The sequence below is a fragment of the Sceloporus undulatus genome, chromosome 2 (assembly GCF_019175285.1).
Source record: "Sceloporus undulatus isolate JIND9_A2432 ecotype Alabama chromosome 2, SceUnd_v1.1, whole genome shotgun sequence".
NCBI lineage: Eukaryota > Metazoa > Chordata > Lepidosauria > Squamata > Phrynosomatidae > Sceloporus > Sceloporus undulatus.
In genome coordinates, this window is record NC_056523.1 from 110,273,534 (window position 1) to 110,292,996 (window position 19,463).

The 19,463-nt window shown below is 43.1% G+C and overlaps 1 protein-coding gene across 1 annotated transcript in view; it reads right to left on the bottom strand.

Annotated features, from left to right (window-relative positions):
* The window catches only part of ERGIC1 (endoplasmic reticulum-golgi intermediate compartment 1), an 87,550-nt gene that overhangs the window by 32,446 nt on the left and 35,641 nt on the right, over positions 1 to 19,463 (bottom strand). The window contains exon 5 of the mRNA XM_042447521.1: positions 722 to 816. Coding sequence (XP_042303455.1) covers positions 722 to 816 — 95 coding nt within the window. The remainder of the gene's footprint in view (positions 1 to 721; positions 817 to 19,463) is intronic.

Sequence of the window (19,463 nt, forward strand, 5' to 3'; positions counted from 1 at the left end):
GACAGACAGACAGACAGACAGACAGACAGACAGACAGACAGACAGACAGACACAGATTTTTTGAGGAAGGTCTCAGACTCCACACTGACCAAAACATGTTGGGTATTTTTTTATTGCATCTTGAGACCTAGTGTCATTTCTTTTCTTCTGTTGGTGGACGCTTGCCACTATTCTTCCTACCTTAGCAATTTTATTTACATGATTTATACCTCTGCATCGTCAGTGGAAATATCCCCAGAGCAATTTAAAAGTTATGGCCACTTTAGAAATAATTTAAACAATAGAGTAACCAATCAGGAACAAAAACGGGGAGTAAGACATCAGAAACAGGATAAAACATAGGAGCACAACACGGGCAGATTAGTCTAATGCTGCTGATGACTAAAAAGGTCTGGAAAAATTTAAAAGGTCTTTGTCTGACGCCACAAAATGACACCAGAGTAGGCGCCAGGCAGTTCCACAAATGCGTTTATTTTATGTTATGAACCATGCCACTTTAGTACAGTGCCTAGCACACCATTGTCTAAATAAGTGTTTAGCACTATCAGAAAGAAGCCATTCATAAACGTAGCAAGAATGCACTCTAAGCAAGGCATCTTCCTTTTTTCCTAGAAAAGAATAGGAATTACTCATAGCAATCTGAATGTGAAACATGAAGCCAACAGAGTGGTTGGTTACTCAACCACAATTGTAACACCAGCCCCCAAGAAGGAGTACTCACATTCACAGTGCAGGTTTGGCAAGCTGATGTTCAGATTTACTTCTATTTTGCCACCACTGTCTTTGTCTGGATCGTCAACGTAGAGCTCGTTAACACTGCAGGGGAGAGGAAGAGAGGAGGCTTCCTTTTAGAAGGAACAAAACCATCATTTGACAGGGAGAGAGAGAGAGAGACGGGGAAAGGAAATTGCTATAGAAGGAGAATAAAAACAACTTTTCTCTAACCCTGCTCTCAAATGCTTCCAAAACAAAACAAAACAAAAAAAACACCAACCCACCAACCCACAATGTTCTTCAAAAAGGACATGCTAACCAATTCCTCTCCAGAAGAGATGCATAATGTAGAACTACAGATCTAACAGAAGTTTCAAAGCTGTCTTGGTCTCATTTGAGCTGTGAGGAAAAGAGGCATGAATATGATTATACTGAACATAAACTGAAATCATTAGAGCCCTCCTATTAGCCCAAGGAAAACTGAATACTTTACAATGAAATAATAAGTAAAAATGGAATCTCTTTCTGTGCTGAAAATAGAAGTAAGTCAGTGTCAAGCTTAGGATATCAGCTTCAGGTTTAAAAAAAGCCAATATGATACATGTATAGTGGTTTGAGTGCTGGACTAGAGCTCCAGGAGAACAGGATTCAGATCCCCGCTTGGCCATGGGAATCCACTGGCTGACCCTGGGCGAGTCACACTCTCTCAGCCTCATAGGAAGCCAGTGGTAACCTGCTCTGAATAAATTTTGCTCAGAAAATCTTTTAATAAGATTGCCATAGATTAGAGTTGACATCAAAGCACAAAACAACAAAAAATATCCGTTAACAACTGAACCAAACGTCCAACTGGCACATTTTTCCTGGCTCAGTCTTAAAAATTACACCCAGTTGTTACGCTTCACTATGCGGCAAGACAACCTGCTCTGAGCAGCCTCCTCAGTGTCAGTTCTGGTATCATTTTGGGGAATTTATTATAGGATTCCAGTCAGTCATTTTTGCACAAAGAAAAGGGAATATCCTATAAATGGCCTTAACTAATTGAATGCTCATGGGACAGACAATCCTAATGATTTCCTAACAAAATCTTGTGTAGTTGTCATTTTTAAAAAATACCAAGTATACAAGGAACATTACCATTCGGATGGGAATATCATCTGAATGGCAGGGTGGGGAGAGCAGAGAGACTCTATAGCTTGACCCTATCAGCCTCTGCATGACCAAAATGACCAAAATGAACCACAGGCAAACAAAACTAACCTATGGACAGTTAGGTGGGGCTCAGGGTCACCCATCCACCACTTCATATCCTCAAGTGTGTTACACAAACAGAACTAATGTGCATTCTTGATGTTCCAAGCATTGGAAGCCATGTAAATATCTCCTTTTAGCCAAGAGGTAGGCTTTAGGCATGTTCGGTCACTAGTAAAAATCTATAAGTAAAAATCTATTTTTGATTTTGAAATGCAAACATCCATAGGTAACTGAAATAATGATATGAACAATAACTCCCTAACAACACATTTAAATATACTGTACATAATACATTAAACACAAGGACCTACAATTAGAATATTAAGAATAATATAAAGGATAAAATCTACCACAGTATTTCTAAAACGTATAAAAAAGAATAAAAGGAGAGCCACTATACACATCACAGCAGAATTGGGGACTAAGATTAAGTACACAGAAACTGATGAATAGGAATCAATTAGCTTACGAGTAAACCTAAGTGACAGTGCTCAGTTCCCATCACACCTATATTCCAGTAATTCTTGCACCATTTCACTTCTGCTGATTGCTCTTTCCCTTTCATTCTCTCAGTACAGTTAACTTTTTCTTCTGATAACTTAGACCTTTTTGTCTCTGTTCCTAACACACTGCTTCCTGACTATACTTTCTGTTTATAACAGGGGCTTCAAGAATGAATATTCATACCAACTTAATTATAGCTGAGGGGAATGAATTCTCTTAAAATGAATCCTCTTTCTTCAGACAACCCCATATGGAGAGAAGCTGGAACTATTTGATTACCAGGGAAATAGCAATCAACCAGTCAAATCAATCAAAATTTAATTTGTGAAGTTTGATTTTTGGGGAAACTTTTCATTTTTACATTAGTTTCCATTGACCATCAATATGAAAAACGTTGACTGGAACTAATGTGTGAAACATCAAACCAAGGATTTTCAGTGTGAAAAAACAAAACAGGAAGAAACTCAGACTTCTCTGGAAAATTTTCATACCTAATGAGAAGGTCCACCTAACATTTCCAGAAGCATTATCTCTCATATGTTTGTGTATTTGCTTTGTCTATCAACCTATGGTGACCCCATGAATGTCATAGGGTCTTCTTAGACAAGGAATACTCAGTAGTGGTTTTGCCAGTTCCTTCCTCTGAAATATATTGTAGCCTACAGTGCCTGGGATTCACTGGCCGTCTTCCATCCGAGTACTGACTAGGCCTGCTCAGCTGCTAAGATCAGATGGGATCTCATGCCTTTACAGTACAAGTATTTAGGCCCTGAATGACAAAATTCCTTATTTCTAAAGTATTAAAAATAGCATCTGATAACTATATAACTGAGGCAGATTTACCATGTTGGGAACTTTCTGATAAAGAGCTTTCAGCTAAATGGACAACCCATCATTCTTCTTATTCTAAAGGAGGGACAGAGATTCAGATGGAGCAATAGAGGTTGCTACAAATTATATCAGCAATATCATGAGTACCACGGTTGTGGGTTCAGGCAGAACCCGTTTCAAAGCAACACACCACCCTTACTCCTCTTGCCTACTTGAACTTCACCACCACCGCTCATTTTAAAAGTCCCTAAGACCTATTCGTAAGCATTACTCAACACATTTTACAAATGATTAATAAACATGACACAAAGGGCAGTAACATGTCTACTCATGGATGATCTGGTATGATATTCACTCACTGCAGCTTTTGTTTCCTTAGAGGCAGAAGTAAGCCTTCTGTATAGTTTATAACTGGCTGATTATGTAGTCTTTAGGATTAAGTAATATGGTCCTCCCAGCTCCCAGGAGTGACCTCAGTGATGAGAAGCATTAATCCTCATTACCTATGTACTATTTGCACCCAAGTAGTGCTTCCTGCTGGATGCCAGTTTGCCAGACAGCCTGTTTCATAACAAAACCTTATTGCCCTCCTTCCCATCTCTCCCTGCATCTATGAGATCACAACCGCACCCATCCTGTCAGTTATACTTTGTTAAAAGCACACGCCCTTATCAAAGCTCAATCTCAAATGGTCAAGCATTTGCAGGGCTTACACATCCTCATAGCTCAGTAGTTCCCAACCTGGAGATCGGAACCCCTTTGGGGGTCGAATAACAATTTCACAGGGGTCGCCAGGGATGCCCCTCAGAGCACCACTTTCCAAACAAAGGGCCTCAAAGCTAAGCTCTTTAGAGCAGCAGCCACCTCCGGGCCCCTCAGGTGCTTCGGAACTGCCCTCAGTGTCCCCTTTCCTTCCTCTCTCAGGAACACAAAGCTCTGCAAAAGGGAAGAGAGACAGCACAAGTGTATTACACAACATGAGGAACTGTATTAAAGGGTTGCAGCATTCAAAAGGTTGGGAACCACTGTACAGAAGGTGAACTAACACCAGGAGGGGAAACTTGGCATTGATTAACCTTGGAATGCTATTTTGAGATTAGGTCCAGCTCCCCTCTGGTGTACAAGCCTCTTTTAAAAGTCTGTTCAGATAACAATTCAACTCCATTGTCATTTGTTATTTTACTGCAGGGATTCAAACCTGTCTTGCATGCCCACCACCTTTAACCTGGCAGAATGTGGCATTGCTAAATTGAGGGTTTCTTTTGTCATGGTGCTTTCCAGTCCCCTTCTCTTGCAACTGCACCAGCTGCCTAGCTTTCTCTCTCCTGCTACTCTGGTCAATGGCCCTTCTTATGCACACAGATACACCAATTTGTTTAAATAATACCAAGCTAGATAGTTATGTGACTCACTGGTTGTCCGCAGTTCAGATGGTATGGAAGTACAGTGGTACAGTACAGGTTCCAGGACTCCCTGTACTTACCAAAACTGTGGATGCTCAAGTCCCATTAAATACAATGCATAGTAAAATGGGGTCTATTATATAATCAAGGTTTGCTTTTTGAAATTTATATATATTTAAAATATTTCCAAGCTGTGGATGCTTGAATCTGTGGATAAAGAATCCGTGGATACAGCGGGCCAACTGTAAGTGACTCTTACTGGTATTCATGCAGGTGGGTCCCCCCTCCTTTTGGCTATGTGGGTCCTGGGGGATTCAGTCCAGGAAATAAACTTTAAATTCCATTAACAAGACAAAAGGCTAATGCCTTTGAGACCAAGTTTGTGAGGCTACAAGCCCCTAAGTTACACACACCTACAGTAAGACCTGTGTTGTCCTTGCAGAGAATAGATCAGAATGAAGGAGCTTTGTGGTATGGTCATGCAAAGCCCCAGCCAGATTCAACTGCAAACAGCCCACTCTCAACACTTCTTCCTCTGGAGATATCCACTTGTCCTGATTAGCCCTGCTAACTCCGAGGAGCCCTCTTAGTCTTGAAAAGGCTGGTTTATTTCAGTTCTAAGGCATGTGCTTCATCAAAAGGAGATGACTGTCACTGGTATCCTCCAGCCCTGATGCTGTTTAGGACTGGGTAATCACTCAGTCTCTTTCTCTGATACTAGAAGCAAATGAGGTTTCTCAGGAACCCATCCAAGAGGGCTTTAAGGTCTACTGTTGCCAAAGGCTGGACAAACTGGCAGAAAGTGGCGGCGAGATCCCCCCCCTTTCTGCCCTGGAAGCAAGTCGTGGCAACCACATGCTGTGGCCTGTGCACAGTTTGAAAAGAAGCCCCAAAAAAGGGCATTCTTTTTGCAACTGCCGTGGTGTTATGACGCCCTTGTGTGAACGGCAGATGTCATCGGGCACGCCAAGATGGCACTGCAGCACGTGGTAGGGTTTGGGAGTGTGTGAACGCTCCACCCTACCGCAGCCCCAGTTCAGGCCCAGGCCAGCACAAAGTGCCAGTCCGTCCAGGCCCCTAGTAGCCTCTCCAGGAGTGGGGAAGGTTCTGATAGGAATGCTAGAGGTATGCAGGAATCTCATGGGGCTTTTGTCCTCTGACTCTTGGAGAACAAGCCTAAGCCTAGGCAAGGCATGACAGAGATACAAACCTTGAAACATATGATGTGAATGTACTAAGTGAATATATAGATCATAGTGGAAGCAAATACTGTATAATCCTATAAGAAGACTATGCAACCTGTCTCTCTAAGTTAGGATTTTCCCATTCTATAGATAGTGTGGTGTAGTGGTTTGAGCATTGGACTAGGACTCTGGAGATCAGGGTTCAAATCCCTGCTCAGTCATGGAAATCCACCGGGCGACTGTAGGCAAGTCACTCTCTCTAAGCCCTAGAGGAATGTAAAGGCAAATGCTCTCAGAAGAAATCTCGTGAAGAAAAACCCATGACAGGGTCATCTTAGGGTCACCATAAGTTGGAAATGACTTACCAACATAGACAGGTGCCATTCTAATAGACATTACATTTGAAACAGAAGGAGTACAGCTTTATCAGCCATCAAGGAACATTCAAAGCAATGCTTTCAGGAAAGCTTGTAGATCTGGGCTATGTTGCTAGGGATGCCAAGAGTAGTGCTTCTTGGGCTATCTGATGTGGAGGACTAGCAGGGTGTTTTTTTCCTTCTAGTATACTAGGGACCAGTACAATATTTGTAACCACTGGCTACCACTGTAAACTCTGCCTCCAGGAACCACCACTGAATTGTACTGATCTTGTATGATTCCTGCCCCTATTGTAAAGCAATAAAGACAGTTTGAATGAATAACACTATGGCGGGTTACAGACCGCCCTCAAGTGTCCGTTTTCCCGCCGCCGCCATTCACTGCGGAGGGAAGCCCCAGCGGCCAGACCGCGAGGCTTCCCAGCGCAGCAAAAAAGGAGCGCCGAAATGGCGCTCCTTTTCAAAATGCGGAAGTGGCGCTGCGAGGGGCGAAGCGCGCCCTCACGGCGTCACTTCTGCCGTGACACATCTGGACGCTATGCGTCCAAGACATCAAAATGGCGGCACCCATGTGGATGGGCGCTGCCATTTATGACGCGCTCCGCGCGTACTACAAAGAAGGGCCATGAGGAAGGTAAGACCCTTCCTAACCCTAATACGGCCCTTCCTAATTCTAGTACGCGCGGAGCGCGTACTTTATGGCAGTCTGTAACCCACCTATATTAGTTTATCACTGAAAGAGGGATTTTGAACTGAGGGTTAAATTCCTTCCAACCACTAGCTAACACTTGGGAGTTGATTTCAATGAAGTCTGTCCCATTATAAAGACTGATGAAATGTTGTGGAGAACCTGAAAGTATGCACACTTCTGTAGTAATTTGGCTGGTCCTAATAACGATATTGCTTGCCTCGTGGACCACCAGAGCATAGCTATTTGGAATATACTATTAAAAACTGTTTTAAGGTATTGCTTCCAGTCAATTCACCTATGCTAAGCCTCCACAGGTGTCTCAAAGGAAGGGCGGAGGAAGGGAAGGCAGAAAGGATAAACAAGCTTGACTCTCCCCCAAGCCTCTACTCAGTACTTTAAATAAATGAAGCAAATCTTCCTGTGTTGTAGAAGCTTCCAGAAAATATAAATACTTAAGATTCCTAGGCAGACTTGAGCAAGGCTGAAAGGGGAGCTTTCCAGGACAATCTGGCCAGATCTACAAATTACATAAGCAGCAGCTGCAGAGAGAGGTTTAGGTAAGAAAGGAAATCAAATCACCATCTTATATATTTGCCCCAAGAAGGAGAGACTGCCTCCTTAACTGAGGCCTCTGACACTGACGTTTTGGGACAAGTCAACTGAACAGAATTTGCACATATTTTTCTTCATCAGTCATATTAAACTGTTTCAACACATATAGATGTTATTATCTTTCAGTGTCGGGGCGGGGGGGAAGGTAATCAGTCAAATGCCTTGAATTTTACTGTTACAAACACATTTACAGTATATCCTTGTTCAGCTACTTTCTAATTATATCCATCAAAAACTTCTCAGACCTTTCCTTTCCTTTCTGCTTTAACGGGATGCAATAAATGTTTTCCCCCATATAAAAAAGAGGATTTGGATAAAAATGTTTTCAGCTATCAATATTTAGAATAAATAACCTGTTTTCAACAGCTTCCATGAAGTTTTTTTAAATGATCATAGAATCGTAGAGGTGGAAGAGACCACAAGGGCCATCCACTCCAACTCCCTGCCATGCAGGAACTCTCAATCAAAGCATCCCCGACAGATGGCTGTCCAGACTCTGTTTAAAGACCTCCAAGGAGGAGGATTCCACCACTCTCTGAGGGAATGTGTTCCACTGTCGAACAGTCCTTACTGTCAGGAAGTTCGTCCTAACGCTGAGGTGGAATCTCTTTTCCTGTAGCTTGCATCCATTGTTCTGGGTACTGTTCTCTGGAGCAGCAGAAAACAAGCTTGCTCCCTCCTCATTAATGTCATCCCTTCAAATATTTAAACAGGGCTATCATATCTCCTCTTAACCTTTTTTTTCCTCCAAGCTAAACATCCCCAGCTCCCTAAGGCATTCCTCATAGGACATGGTTTCCAGACCGTTCACCATTTTAGTCGCTCTCCTTTGGACATGCTCCAATTTCTCCACATCCTTTTTGAATTGTGGTGCCCAGAACTGGACACAATATTCCAGGTGGGGCCTGACCAGAGCAGAATACAGTGGTACTATCACTTCTCTTGATCTATTCACTATACTTTTATTGATGCAGCCTAAAATTGCATTGGCCTTTTTAGCTGCCGCATCGCAATGTTGACTCATGTTCAACTTGTGGTCTACTTGGACTCCTAGATCCCTTTCACATGTAGGATCGTTCATACAGGTGTCCCCATCTTATATCTGTGCATTTCATTTTTCCGTCCTAAGTACAGTACCTTACATTTCTCCATGCTGAATTTCATTTTGTTAGCTTTGGCCCAGCTTTCTAGTCTATTCAGGTCATTTTGAATTTTGATTCTGTCCTCTGGAGTATTAGCTATTCCTCCTAATTTGGTGTTATCTGCAAATTTGATAAGTATGCCCCCAATTCTGTCATTCAAGTCATTGATAAAGATGTTGAATAGCACTGGGCCCAGGTCAGAGCCCTGTGAGACCCCCCTGGTCACTTCTCTCCAGGATGAAAAGAAGCCATCGTTGAGCACGCTTTGTGTTTGGCCAGTCAATCAATTACAAATCCATGTAACACTTACCTTGTCTAGCCCACATTTTACAATGAATTATTTCTTTTTAGAAAAAAAATTGGTTTCCTCCCTTTGCTTCAGAATTCAACCTCATCAGATATATCACACATCTGTCCCACAGCAGCCGATTTTCAAGAACGATTCTGAGAAGTTCTTGAAAATCGGCTGCTGTGGGACAGATGGGAAACATATTGGGGACTTCCAGCGGCATTGGCAGCGTTCTCCCGTGCAGTAATATGTGTTTTTTCCCCATTCCGTTCCCTTCTGTTCCACGTTCCTCAGGGCCTGTGCGATAAGCTTAATAGTATCATCACAGATTCCAGAAATGCAACCTGCCCCACACATGTTTTTCCAAGCCAAATGGTCCAACTGCTTTGTCTTGTCTCTCTTGCATAACAAACACCACTACAAGTATGTTGTAAACAGATGTTTCTTGCCTCAAAAAATCCTACAGGTCTTGCAAAAAACTTACAGGTCATGTACAGTTTGGACAGTTTTCTTCATTCTTCCTCCTTAAAATCAATACTTTAGAAATGTCATTAGAAACAACCCTCCCAAGTGCTACTCCTTTTGGTAGCTACCATAAACTGGGTTGTTAACCTTCTGCTAGCCCAGCCCACGGAGAGGAAAGTCTACATCTGGAGAAGAAACATCACCGCTGAAAGCCTTGCTGCAGTGATGCAAAGCTTCATGGTCACTATTTGTTCATTTGAGCCTGTTCTGTCAAAAAGAGTGTGGGCCAAAGAGGCATCAAGAGAAGCCTCAGACCTGCTAGATCCAAAGTCTTTCCGTTCTCCCTAAAAAGGAGAAAACCAATACCTACTCTGGAAATGCTACAGTAATTTCATTCCCAATCAAAGTTTAGGGCTGTAGCATAGTGCAGCCTATGGCCCATGTGCAGCCCCTGAGGTCCTCCAGAAGCCCACACATTTTCAGGACCTCCAATTAACCCTCCCCCCAGAATTTTGGGCCTGAAAACTAGCTAATGGACAGCGCTTAAAAAACCAAGCAACCATGGAAGGGCCTCTCATCCTCCTGCAGTTGCCCACCAATGGGAAGACACATTTTCAAAAAGGCAACCAATTATAAGATAGAGAAATGGGGAGGGGGGGAGATAAAAGCTGGAAGGGCACTTTCTCTTCTGCGTGGCACAAGCCCATGTGGATCCATTCATCAAGCCCCACAGTACATTCTAGTGTCCTAGGTGCGGGACAGACCACCAAAAAACAGTGGCCTGCCGGCACCTGTTTTTCCACTGGAGCGAAGCTGCAGCCACCAAACCACGTGGCTTCCCACCGGCGGAAAAAGAACCCGAGAAAAGCGGGTTCTTCTCAAGTCGTGGTGGTGGCATAACAAGTGTGTCACTGGCACACTCGTTACGTAAGCACCATGTATACAGGGTGCCGCCATTGTTACACCCTCGTTACGTGCTAGGGTTGAGGGGCATGTGGGTGCACCGCCCCGAGGCAGCCCTAGCACGTGACGAGGGCATCACAAACAGCCCATCTGTTCCAGGCCTTAAATACATTTCTCAACTCTCATAGTTATGACATAGTTCTTAGTTTCCATGTTATCACTGTGCGTCCCTGTTCTCAAATCAGTATGAGAGGTCTAAACCCAACACAAAGCAGGGTCTTAGTTTCCAAATTTATGTTCAGGACCAAGCAAGTAAAATGGAAGTGCAACAGAGTATGGTGTTATTTTTTCTATTTTAAGATTTATGATGAGCCCAGCCTCTTGGCCATTTCCTCTCTGCTTAGATCAAGAATGTTTGAAACACACTAGCCAACTAAGGAAGGAACTACAGTTCCCAGACTAGTATAAAAGAAAATGGAGGTTAGAGGTGTCAACATTCCTCATTGCAATTGGCACCAATAGCACACAGCCTTCTGTTTCCTGTTAGCCTACACACCTCAATTATGAGGATGAATGGCATAACCCCGGCACTCTGACAATCTTGCAACACCTTTCATTAAAGTATCTCAGAAGTGTTGAGCAAGCATTAATTAAACTAAGGAAGTAGACAGAGAGATACAGTTTATTCTCATTTTGAAGCCTGTCATAATAAGAAACAGAAGCAAAGTTACTTGTCCAAGGTCTGCCAGTCATAACATTAAGAAAGCAATTTAGGAGTCAAATGCATTGTTTTCTTTAAGCCATTAAATCACACTCCCTCTGTTAGAACAATTAACAGTTGCTCTGAGGCTGTAGTTTTCAATTCTTGTTCCTGGGAGCTGTAGGATTCTTCATAAGCTTCTCAGGGTTTCTGCAAAAAATCAGCACTAGCAGATATGCCTCTTTAAAAGGCCATTTGTGATCTTTCTCTGGAAACAGAATTACAGAGGGTAAGGGTCTGCTTAATAAACTTTAGACAACCTCAGCATTTTTAACAATGTGCTCTTATCCTAGGCAAAAGAAGCAGTGAAAGTAATACTCAGATTATGTAATTTTGTTCCCATAGCCAACATACTGCTTGAAAAATACTCTCCATATCATGAGCCTAGCAGCTCACAGAAGGGAAGGAAACTCCCTCAAACAAAGAATTAAGCAAGCCTCCATAATAATGTCCAAATGAAGGCTCATTTAGAAATAAAACCAAAATTGGCAAAGATGTTTAGATGGAAAGAAACCAAAGGGGAGGGTGGGAATCCTGCCTAGACATATGGTATGAAGTCAGGATGGGATACCAACCACAAAGCATTGCTGAGCTCTACAGCTTTCAGAGCACCTCTGGGCAGGTCCAGAACTACCCATATGTGTGAATCACAGAAACCACAAAGAAGAAGGTGTAACTGGAATCCTGTTGAGCACATTATATTTTGCTGGTACAGTTCTGCAGGACTCCTGAAGGGACCAAAGTTTCCAGACTTGTAAGGGTGAGGGCATAACTTTTGCACAACTCAGTAAAACCCTTATTTACCATGAACCCTAAAAGTATATCATAAGAACATCATATAGGAGATACATGAAATACTAACTGAAGTTCTTTGAAAACTTATGCCATCATGAATTTGCTAGCTAGTCTTTAATGTGCCATAACACTTTTTATTGTTTTTTACTACAGCAACATTCACCAGTTTTTAAGGGTGCATTCACATCATACTAAGATTCTTGCAAAAAGAAAAGGCAGTTCCCAATACATTCCATGATCTAAAAAATGCCTTAATTCTTGCTTTTAAATGTGCAAAAGTGCAAGTTAGTTAAACATAATAGATTTGGACTGATTTGGTTCCTGTTACTTCCTACACACAATCCAACCACATGAGCCTGCTTCTTCTCCCACCACCATAAAACTTAAGAGTGCATCTGCATCTGTGCACCACCCATCATATATCCTATATATTCTTTCAATTTACTTTCACAAAATTCAAACCTATTTCCTGTTCATGTGAACTTAAGTTACTCCATAATTTTGTCTCATGTTTTCCTGTCTCTCTCACACACTCACACACACTCTCTCACTCACACTTGCACAAGTTACTGTATATGCATAAGTATCTACCTGGGTGGATGTTTGACATTTATTCAGGAAACTGAAAACTACAAAATTAAAATTCTAGAAAGGAGGACCAGTACAAAAGTCAGTACAAGGCTGGAGAAGGGCAAAAGTGAAATGAAATGTGACTACTGAATTCAAAACCCCACAAATCTTGGTGATATAGAGTTAACAGAACTGCTGCACCATCATTTATGGGGGGGGGGGACTGATGAAAAAGAATCTGTATCTTTATGTGTTCCTCTAACCCAGTGCTTCTCAATTATTTTCTGTCATGCCCCCCCTAGGAAGAAGAAAACATTTTGCGCCCCCCGCGCGACTGTAAATAGTATCATTTGTCTATAAAATTGTTATAGGTACACCTCTGCATAACAAAGCCTCGCGTCCCCCTTTACGGAGCCTCGCACCCCTCCTGGGGGGCCCGCCCCACTATTTGAGAAAGGCTGCTCTAACCCATTGATAACTACATTAGAGGATTTTTAAAATTATTACAAAGAGCATAGCAAGTATTAGGTCATTACAACAGATGTAAAGTAGTTATACAAGGATGATTTGTCCTCTTCCTCTTACTGTATATACTGTTATAATCCTGGACTGAATGACAAACTTACTGCAACTCATCTGCATTTTGTTCTCATTTAAGTACCACAGGCTACGTTAGAGAGTATCATTGCATTTAGGGTTTTTTAAAATCCCTGTTGCAAATGCCAGATAAATCATAATAACATAACAGTACCAAGAAGGTGCCTTTGATATAAAAAAATTGTGGCACTATTTGTTTTTTTGCCACTTCAGTGGCCAACTCTACAAGCACAGCTACATCCTTGCTGTGTAGCTATCAATTAATTGTGGCATCAACCAGGCTAATTATTTCATTCCACCTTAATTGAGGAATACACAGAAAGATTTTTAACATCACTTCTTCAGAGTATTAATTAGGTCAAGGCATACATGACTATCGTCTCACCAGTTAGACTATTACAATAATAGCAGCCACCGGTTAAGCTACAGATGTGGGTTAACTATGAAAGAGGTTATTTAGTTTCTGATGTATCAGCAAAATGAGGTAGGGAAGGTGGTTAGAAATTACAATGAGTGACTTCAGATGGATCTCAACCTGGCATCACTCCTGCCCAGGAAATACCAAAGGCATTTAAAACTTGCAGCATTATTTTCTTAACCACTTGAGTCACTCACTTAGTGGAGCTGGGTACCTGTTTGTGACAGTCAAGTTTGCAGAAATCCAAATATGGAACACTGACCTCATTTCCTTTAGCCATCACTTGGGGAGCCAAAACTCTCTCCATCTCATTTTGTGTGTTATTTTACATGTGAATAGAAAGCTGTGAAGGATGGAAGTTATTCAGAAACATGCTCATCGACATGCATCTGGAAGGCTTTATCTCACCATGATGAACATTTATTCCCCGGCCCTGATTTTTTTACATCTCAAGGGGAGGAGGAGGTAAAACATTAGACACAGTGCACCTTGCTGAAGCTTAAACAGCCCTGAATATATTTAGTATAGGCACCAGATCCCATATGGCAGAGAATAAATGCTCATCCTGGAAGCTAAGCAGGGTCATCTCTGGATAGTACTTGGATGAGAGACCAACAATGAATACCAGGTCTTGTAAACTATATTTCAGAACTGACAAAAACACCTCTGAGTATTCCTTGCCTAAGAAAACTCTATGGAATTCATTGGGTCACCCTAAGTTGACATTTGAAGGCACACAAGACACACACATGGGGGAGTACTTGTGAAATCTATGGGTGCTGTATTTGAATTTCCTAGAAAAAAGGAAGAACAGATATAAAAGTAAATCATACTTAAAAACACATCAAGACTTGTTTTTGAAATGGATGTCAATCTCTGTTTCACATGAGTCAGCTGTAAAGACTACCATTCAGGGGTTCTTTCTCATCCATATATAAGTATGTCTATTCTGTGCAGATGCAAAGCTTCCTATGATTCTTTGTATGCACTACAGGTGAGAACATGCAAAATACTCATGGGTACTTTTAGCATTAACTCCTCTTCCCATTTCCTGCCTTATCCCCATACCTACCTGAAATAGGAAAAAGAGGAGACCCATCAAGCATGTGTGTGGACACACACACACACTGAAAGGGAAAGGAGTCGGCAGCATGTGGGGGCTTGGACTGTTTTTGCAGGCCCTTCAGACTTCTGATCCCTACACCAAAAATATTTCAGCCCCAAGCTATTTTTCACTTCTGGAAGCCTCCATGAGTAGTGGTTTTGCATGAAAATCAGGAGCATGAAGCCCACAAGGCTCCCCTCAAAATTCACCTGTCCCATGAAACTAGAAGTGACTTCTAGTTTTGAATTTTGGAGGGAATTATATCCCCATATACTCAGGGTCTTCACTGTCTATAGTGACTCCTAAGAGTGTAAAATTGGCCTTTGAGTCTCACTCACTTGCCCACTCCTATTGTTGTTGTGTGCAAGTCATTTCTGACTTACGACAACCCTAAGGAAACCCTCACACTCTCTTTGCTGCAGCATGACAGCAAGGGGAAGTTGATCTCCTAGCAGAGCTCATGAAATAGCTTCCCTTCCCTTCCCTCTCTCTCCTGCAGCTTGATAAAATGCCAACTTTTAGAAAGAATAATCCAGAGTCCCCTTCTTTTTAAGGGTTGGGCGTCTCACAACTTCCTACTTTAAGGTTTTTCCCACACTGCACAGTCACCTTGATGACAAGTTTTTCTTGTTTGTTGTTTACATTAGAGAGCATTATATATTTTCACAACACTTTAATCTTTTCCTATCTGCATTCCAACATGACTTTTAACTCTTCTGTGTTAAGCCCCTCATCACTATAAAATCTCCTTCTGGGAACTCTGAAAACTGTATCACCGCAAAATAAAGTTTTCTGAATCCTACACAGATGTGAGGGCACTATATCCTGTTCTGACACACCAGTGGCTTACTGCCATTCCTGTTCATAGGCTCATTATCAGAGCAACAGGTTCAGTTGACAGCTGCTGAGAAACCACCACTAGTTCCAAAATCATCAAGATAGGGCCTTGCTGCTGATAATTATATGTAGGCTTGCCATATCCCACCTGGGGGCGGGACTTTCCCAGTTTGGGGCGGGGCCACACGGTCCCGCCCTGGTTTGGCCCCTCCCCGGGACCTCCCCCCATATCAAAGAAAAGAAGGCCATCAATCGTTCCTGTTTCACTGGGAGTCTAAATGCCTCATCTTTTCAGTGTCTACCACTCAGTATTGTTGTAATTCTTTATCACAGGATCGTTTTTGAGGCCCTAAACACCTTTCCTTGTAATATGCAAATTTCTCCCGAAGCTGACCAATGGGAAAGAAGCAGTCAGCTCTCCATTTGGGTTGGTTTTCAATGGCTTGGTGAAGGAAGAGATTTTGCCTTGCAAGTTGCTGGTAAATAATAGAAATAATAGACTTTTTTGTTTAACAACTTGTACCCATTAACTCCATTTCATGTCTCCTTTATTTAGTGGGGTGGAATACAGACAAAACAAGTCAAAATGAAGGAAAACCAAAGTCCCTTGACCAAAGGGTTTGGTTGTGGAATAAGCCTCAGAAATATGCAAGAGGCAATGTTAAAATAAAGCCATGTTCAATGCTCAAATGTGCTGTTTGGAATGGGGAGAGGGGGGTGGCCAGAAAGGGAAGTACATTTCCGTGATCTGTCTACGAATAATGTCAAAATGTCTTCCATTTTGATCATGCCTAAGAAACATGCATTTATATTAACATTTCTAAAAAAAGCCTCAATTTTTTGCGTGTCCTCCATTTTTATAAAACATTTGAAAATGTTGTCCTGCATTTGTCCTACATTTGTCCCGGTTTGGAGGTCCTCACTTATGGCAACCCTAATTATATGGATGAGACAACTATCAATATTCCAAGAGGCTTTCCTGATGTTGTGATTTACCAAGGAAAATCTGAACCACTTATCCAACCACATGACACTTCAGCAGATGCTTCTGCTATGGCAAAAATCATTAGTTAACAGTTAAGGAAATGATCTGCCTTCACTGCACCACAGAGTATTCATTTATAGCAAGTATTAAATCAGGAAATGCTTCCTCTATCCTTAACAAATTCACCTAATTTAGTGCCAGACTACATGCAGTGTTAGTCATGTAAACGCTACACTTAGGATTGGTGGCTGGAAGAATTTAATAGCCAACATATGGGAGGAGTCCAATATGGTACCCTAGTCTGCAAGGTTAGGTACCTCTAATCTGTACTTAAGAAAGGTCTCCTTGAAGCAGTTGGTACTCTTTGGGCCCAAACAGACAGGCCAAAATAAAGCTGCTTCGGGTCACTTTGGAGGTATGCTGTTTAAATGATGTATGCATCCTAAGAAGCCAGAAGATGTGCCAAAGCCACGCTCCAGTCCTAAGGACTGGAGTGCAACTTTGGCACAGCTTCCAGCCTCTTAAGATGTGTGTGTCATTTAAACTTCATACCTCCAAAGTGACCCGAAGCAGTTTTATTTTGGCCTGCCTGTTCGGGCCCTTTTTCTATAATGCAAATTACAGGTGTCGGCTTCCCAGTCTACATCAGGCCCACAGTGGAGGGAAAAAGTTAAAAAACCCCAAATACCTTAAAGACACCAGATCCTATCTGCTCTTGGAAGGTTAAGTGGGATCATCCGAGGTTCGTACCTACATGGGAGAACACCAATGAACACTAAGGTGCTGGAGGTTATGTTTCAGAGGAAGGAACTGGCAAAACCACTTCTGACTATTTCTCGCCTGAGAAAACTGTATGGAATTCATGAAGTTGCCATAAGTCAACAGGTGATTGGAAGGCACACACATACCCTATGTGAGGCCCAAGTCTAGATCAGTGTGCCTCACTGCCTATTTGTCAGAAAAAGACACCTGCATTTATGACAGAACTATGTAAGGGACTAACAGCATCTTTGGTTTGGTCTTTAATCCTGTCCTTAATATGTTTTTCTTCTGTACCATGGATTTCAAGGGGAAATTAAAAATGAACAGAACCTTTACTTTCTTATATATAGGTAGACATAGGGATGCCATATCCCGGCAGCCCCTGGGACAAATCCGCTTCTGGGGGCCCCCTCCCGGTCCCGGTCCTGTTTGGCCCCCAGCCCCCGGTTTGAGGCCCATGCGACGCCAACCCACCTTCCCCTGCCTCGCTGCGCGGCCGCACCACCCACTTCCTCCTCCGTTCCAGGCCGCGCGGAGGAAGTGAAGGAGGAGGCGACAGGCGAAGGAGGAGGTGAAGGAGGAGGCAATGCACCTCCTGCGCGCAGCCGCGTGGCCTGGAACGGAGGAGGAGGTGGGTGGCGCGGCCTCACGGGGAGGCGGAGAAGGGTGGCAGGGAGGCAGGGAGGTGGGGAGGGGGCGCGGGCACGCACAGGAGGCGCATCCTTCTCTCCTCCTCCGTTCCAGGCCGCCGCCAAGCGGAGGAGAAGGCAGAGGTGCGCCTGGCTTGGCACTCCCTGCCTGCGCACGCGCCAAGGCAGCATGCAGGCAGCCACCCACTGCCTCCTCCGCCTGGCGCGCTTCCGCGCTGGGCACTTCCTTGGGCCCGGGAGGGGAGGCAGAGGAGGAGGCTGAGGCGGAGGTGGGTGGCTGCCTGCCTGCTGCCTTGGCGTGGGCGGGGAGCGCCAAGCCAGGCAGGCCCTCTGCCTCTCCTCTGCCTCTGCTGCCAGGCCCAAGGCAAGCGCCTGGCACGGTCGCACGGAGGTGGGTGGCTGCCTGCCTGCGGCCTTGGCACGCGGGCGGGGGGGAGTGCGCCAAGGCAGCCACCCCCCTCCTCCTCCGCTTGGGCCTGGAGGCAGAGGAGGAGGAGGGAGGAGGAAGGAGGGAGGAGGGAGGGAGGGAGGAAGGAGGGAGGGAGGGAGGGAGGAAGGAAGGAAGGAAGGAGGGAGGGAGGAAGGAAGGAGGGAGGAAGGAAGGAAGGAAGAAGGAGGAAAGACAAGGAGGAAGGAGGAGTAGGAGGAGGAAGATGATAGTGGTGATGATGATGATGATGATGATGATGATGATGATGAAATGAGCCAGCTTCTGAGGCACAACCAATGTAAGTTGCTCTGATTTTTACAAACTCATGCGCAGTGAAAAAACCCCCAAAGTCCCTTGACCAAATACACACTTCTGAGAAGTACAGTTGAATCCGAGGGCAAACCCACTTCTTGTTAAACCACCTTGACATATTCAGTATGCATAGCATGTTCAGTGTGAAACCCAAAGAGTTTGGTTATCAAATAAGCCTCTGAAATATGCAAGAGGCCATGTTAAGTAAAGCCACGTTCAATGCCCAAATGTGCTGTTTGGAATGGGGGGAGGGGAGGTTGGCCAAAAAGGAAAGTACATTTCTGTCATCTGTCTAGGAATAATGCCCAAATGTCCTCCATTTTGATCATGCCTAAGAAACATGAATTTATATTAACATTTTTTAAAACCATCAATTTTTTTTGTGTGTCCTCCATTTTAAAAAATGTGCCCTACGTGTGAAAATTTTGTCCTATATTTGTCCTACATTTGTCCCGGTTTGGAGGTCCAGACTTATGGCAAGCCTAGGTAGACAGATATATGGTAGTTATCAAGATAAACAGAATAATAATGAGAAAAAGATTTCAAGGAACACATACTATTTAAAATATTTCCTTGAGCACAGACACCACTTCTTTTAGACTGTAAAAATTTGGTTATTCTGAGATGCTTTAATAAAAGCAAAACCTAGAACAACTAAAGTTCTTTTTGTCAGGAACTATACAATGTTCCCATGACTTTCTGGCAAGAAAGATAATGGAAATTCTAGAGATCAGGTCAAATAGATACAAGGCTGGCATGGAAATAAAAGCCAAGTAAAAAGCAAAAGGTAATATCTTCTTCAAAATGCACTGTACAGTTGGCCCTCCACATTCACAGGTTTTGACATTCATGGTTTTGGTTATTTGTAAATGT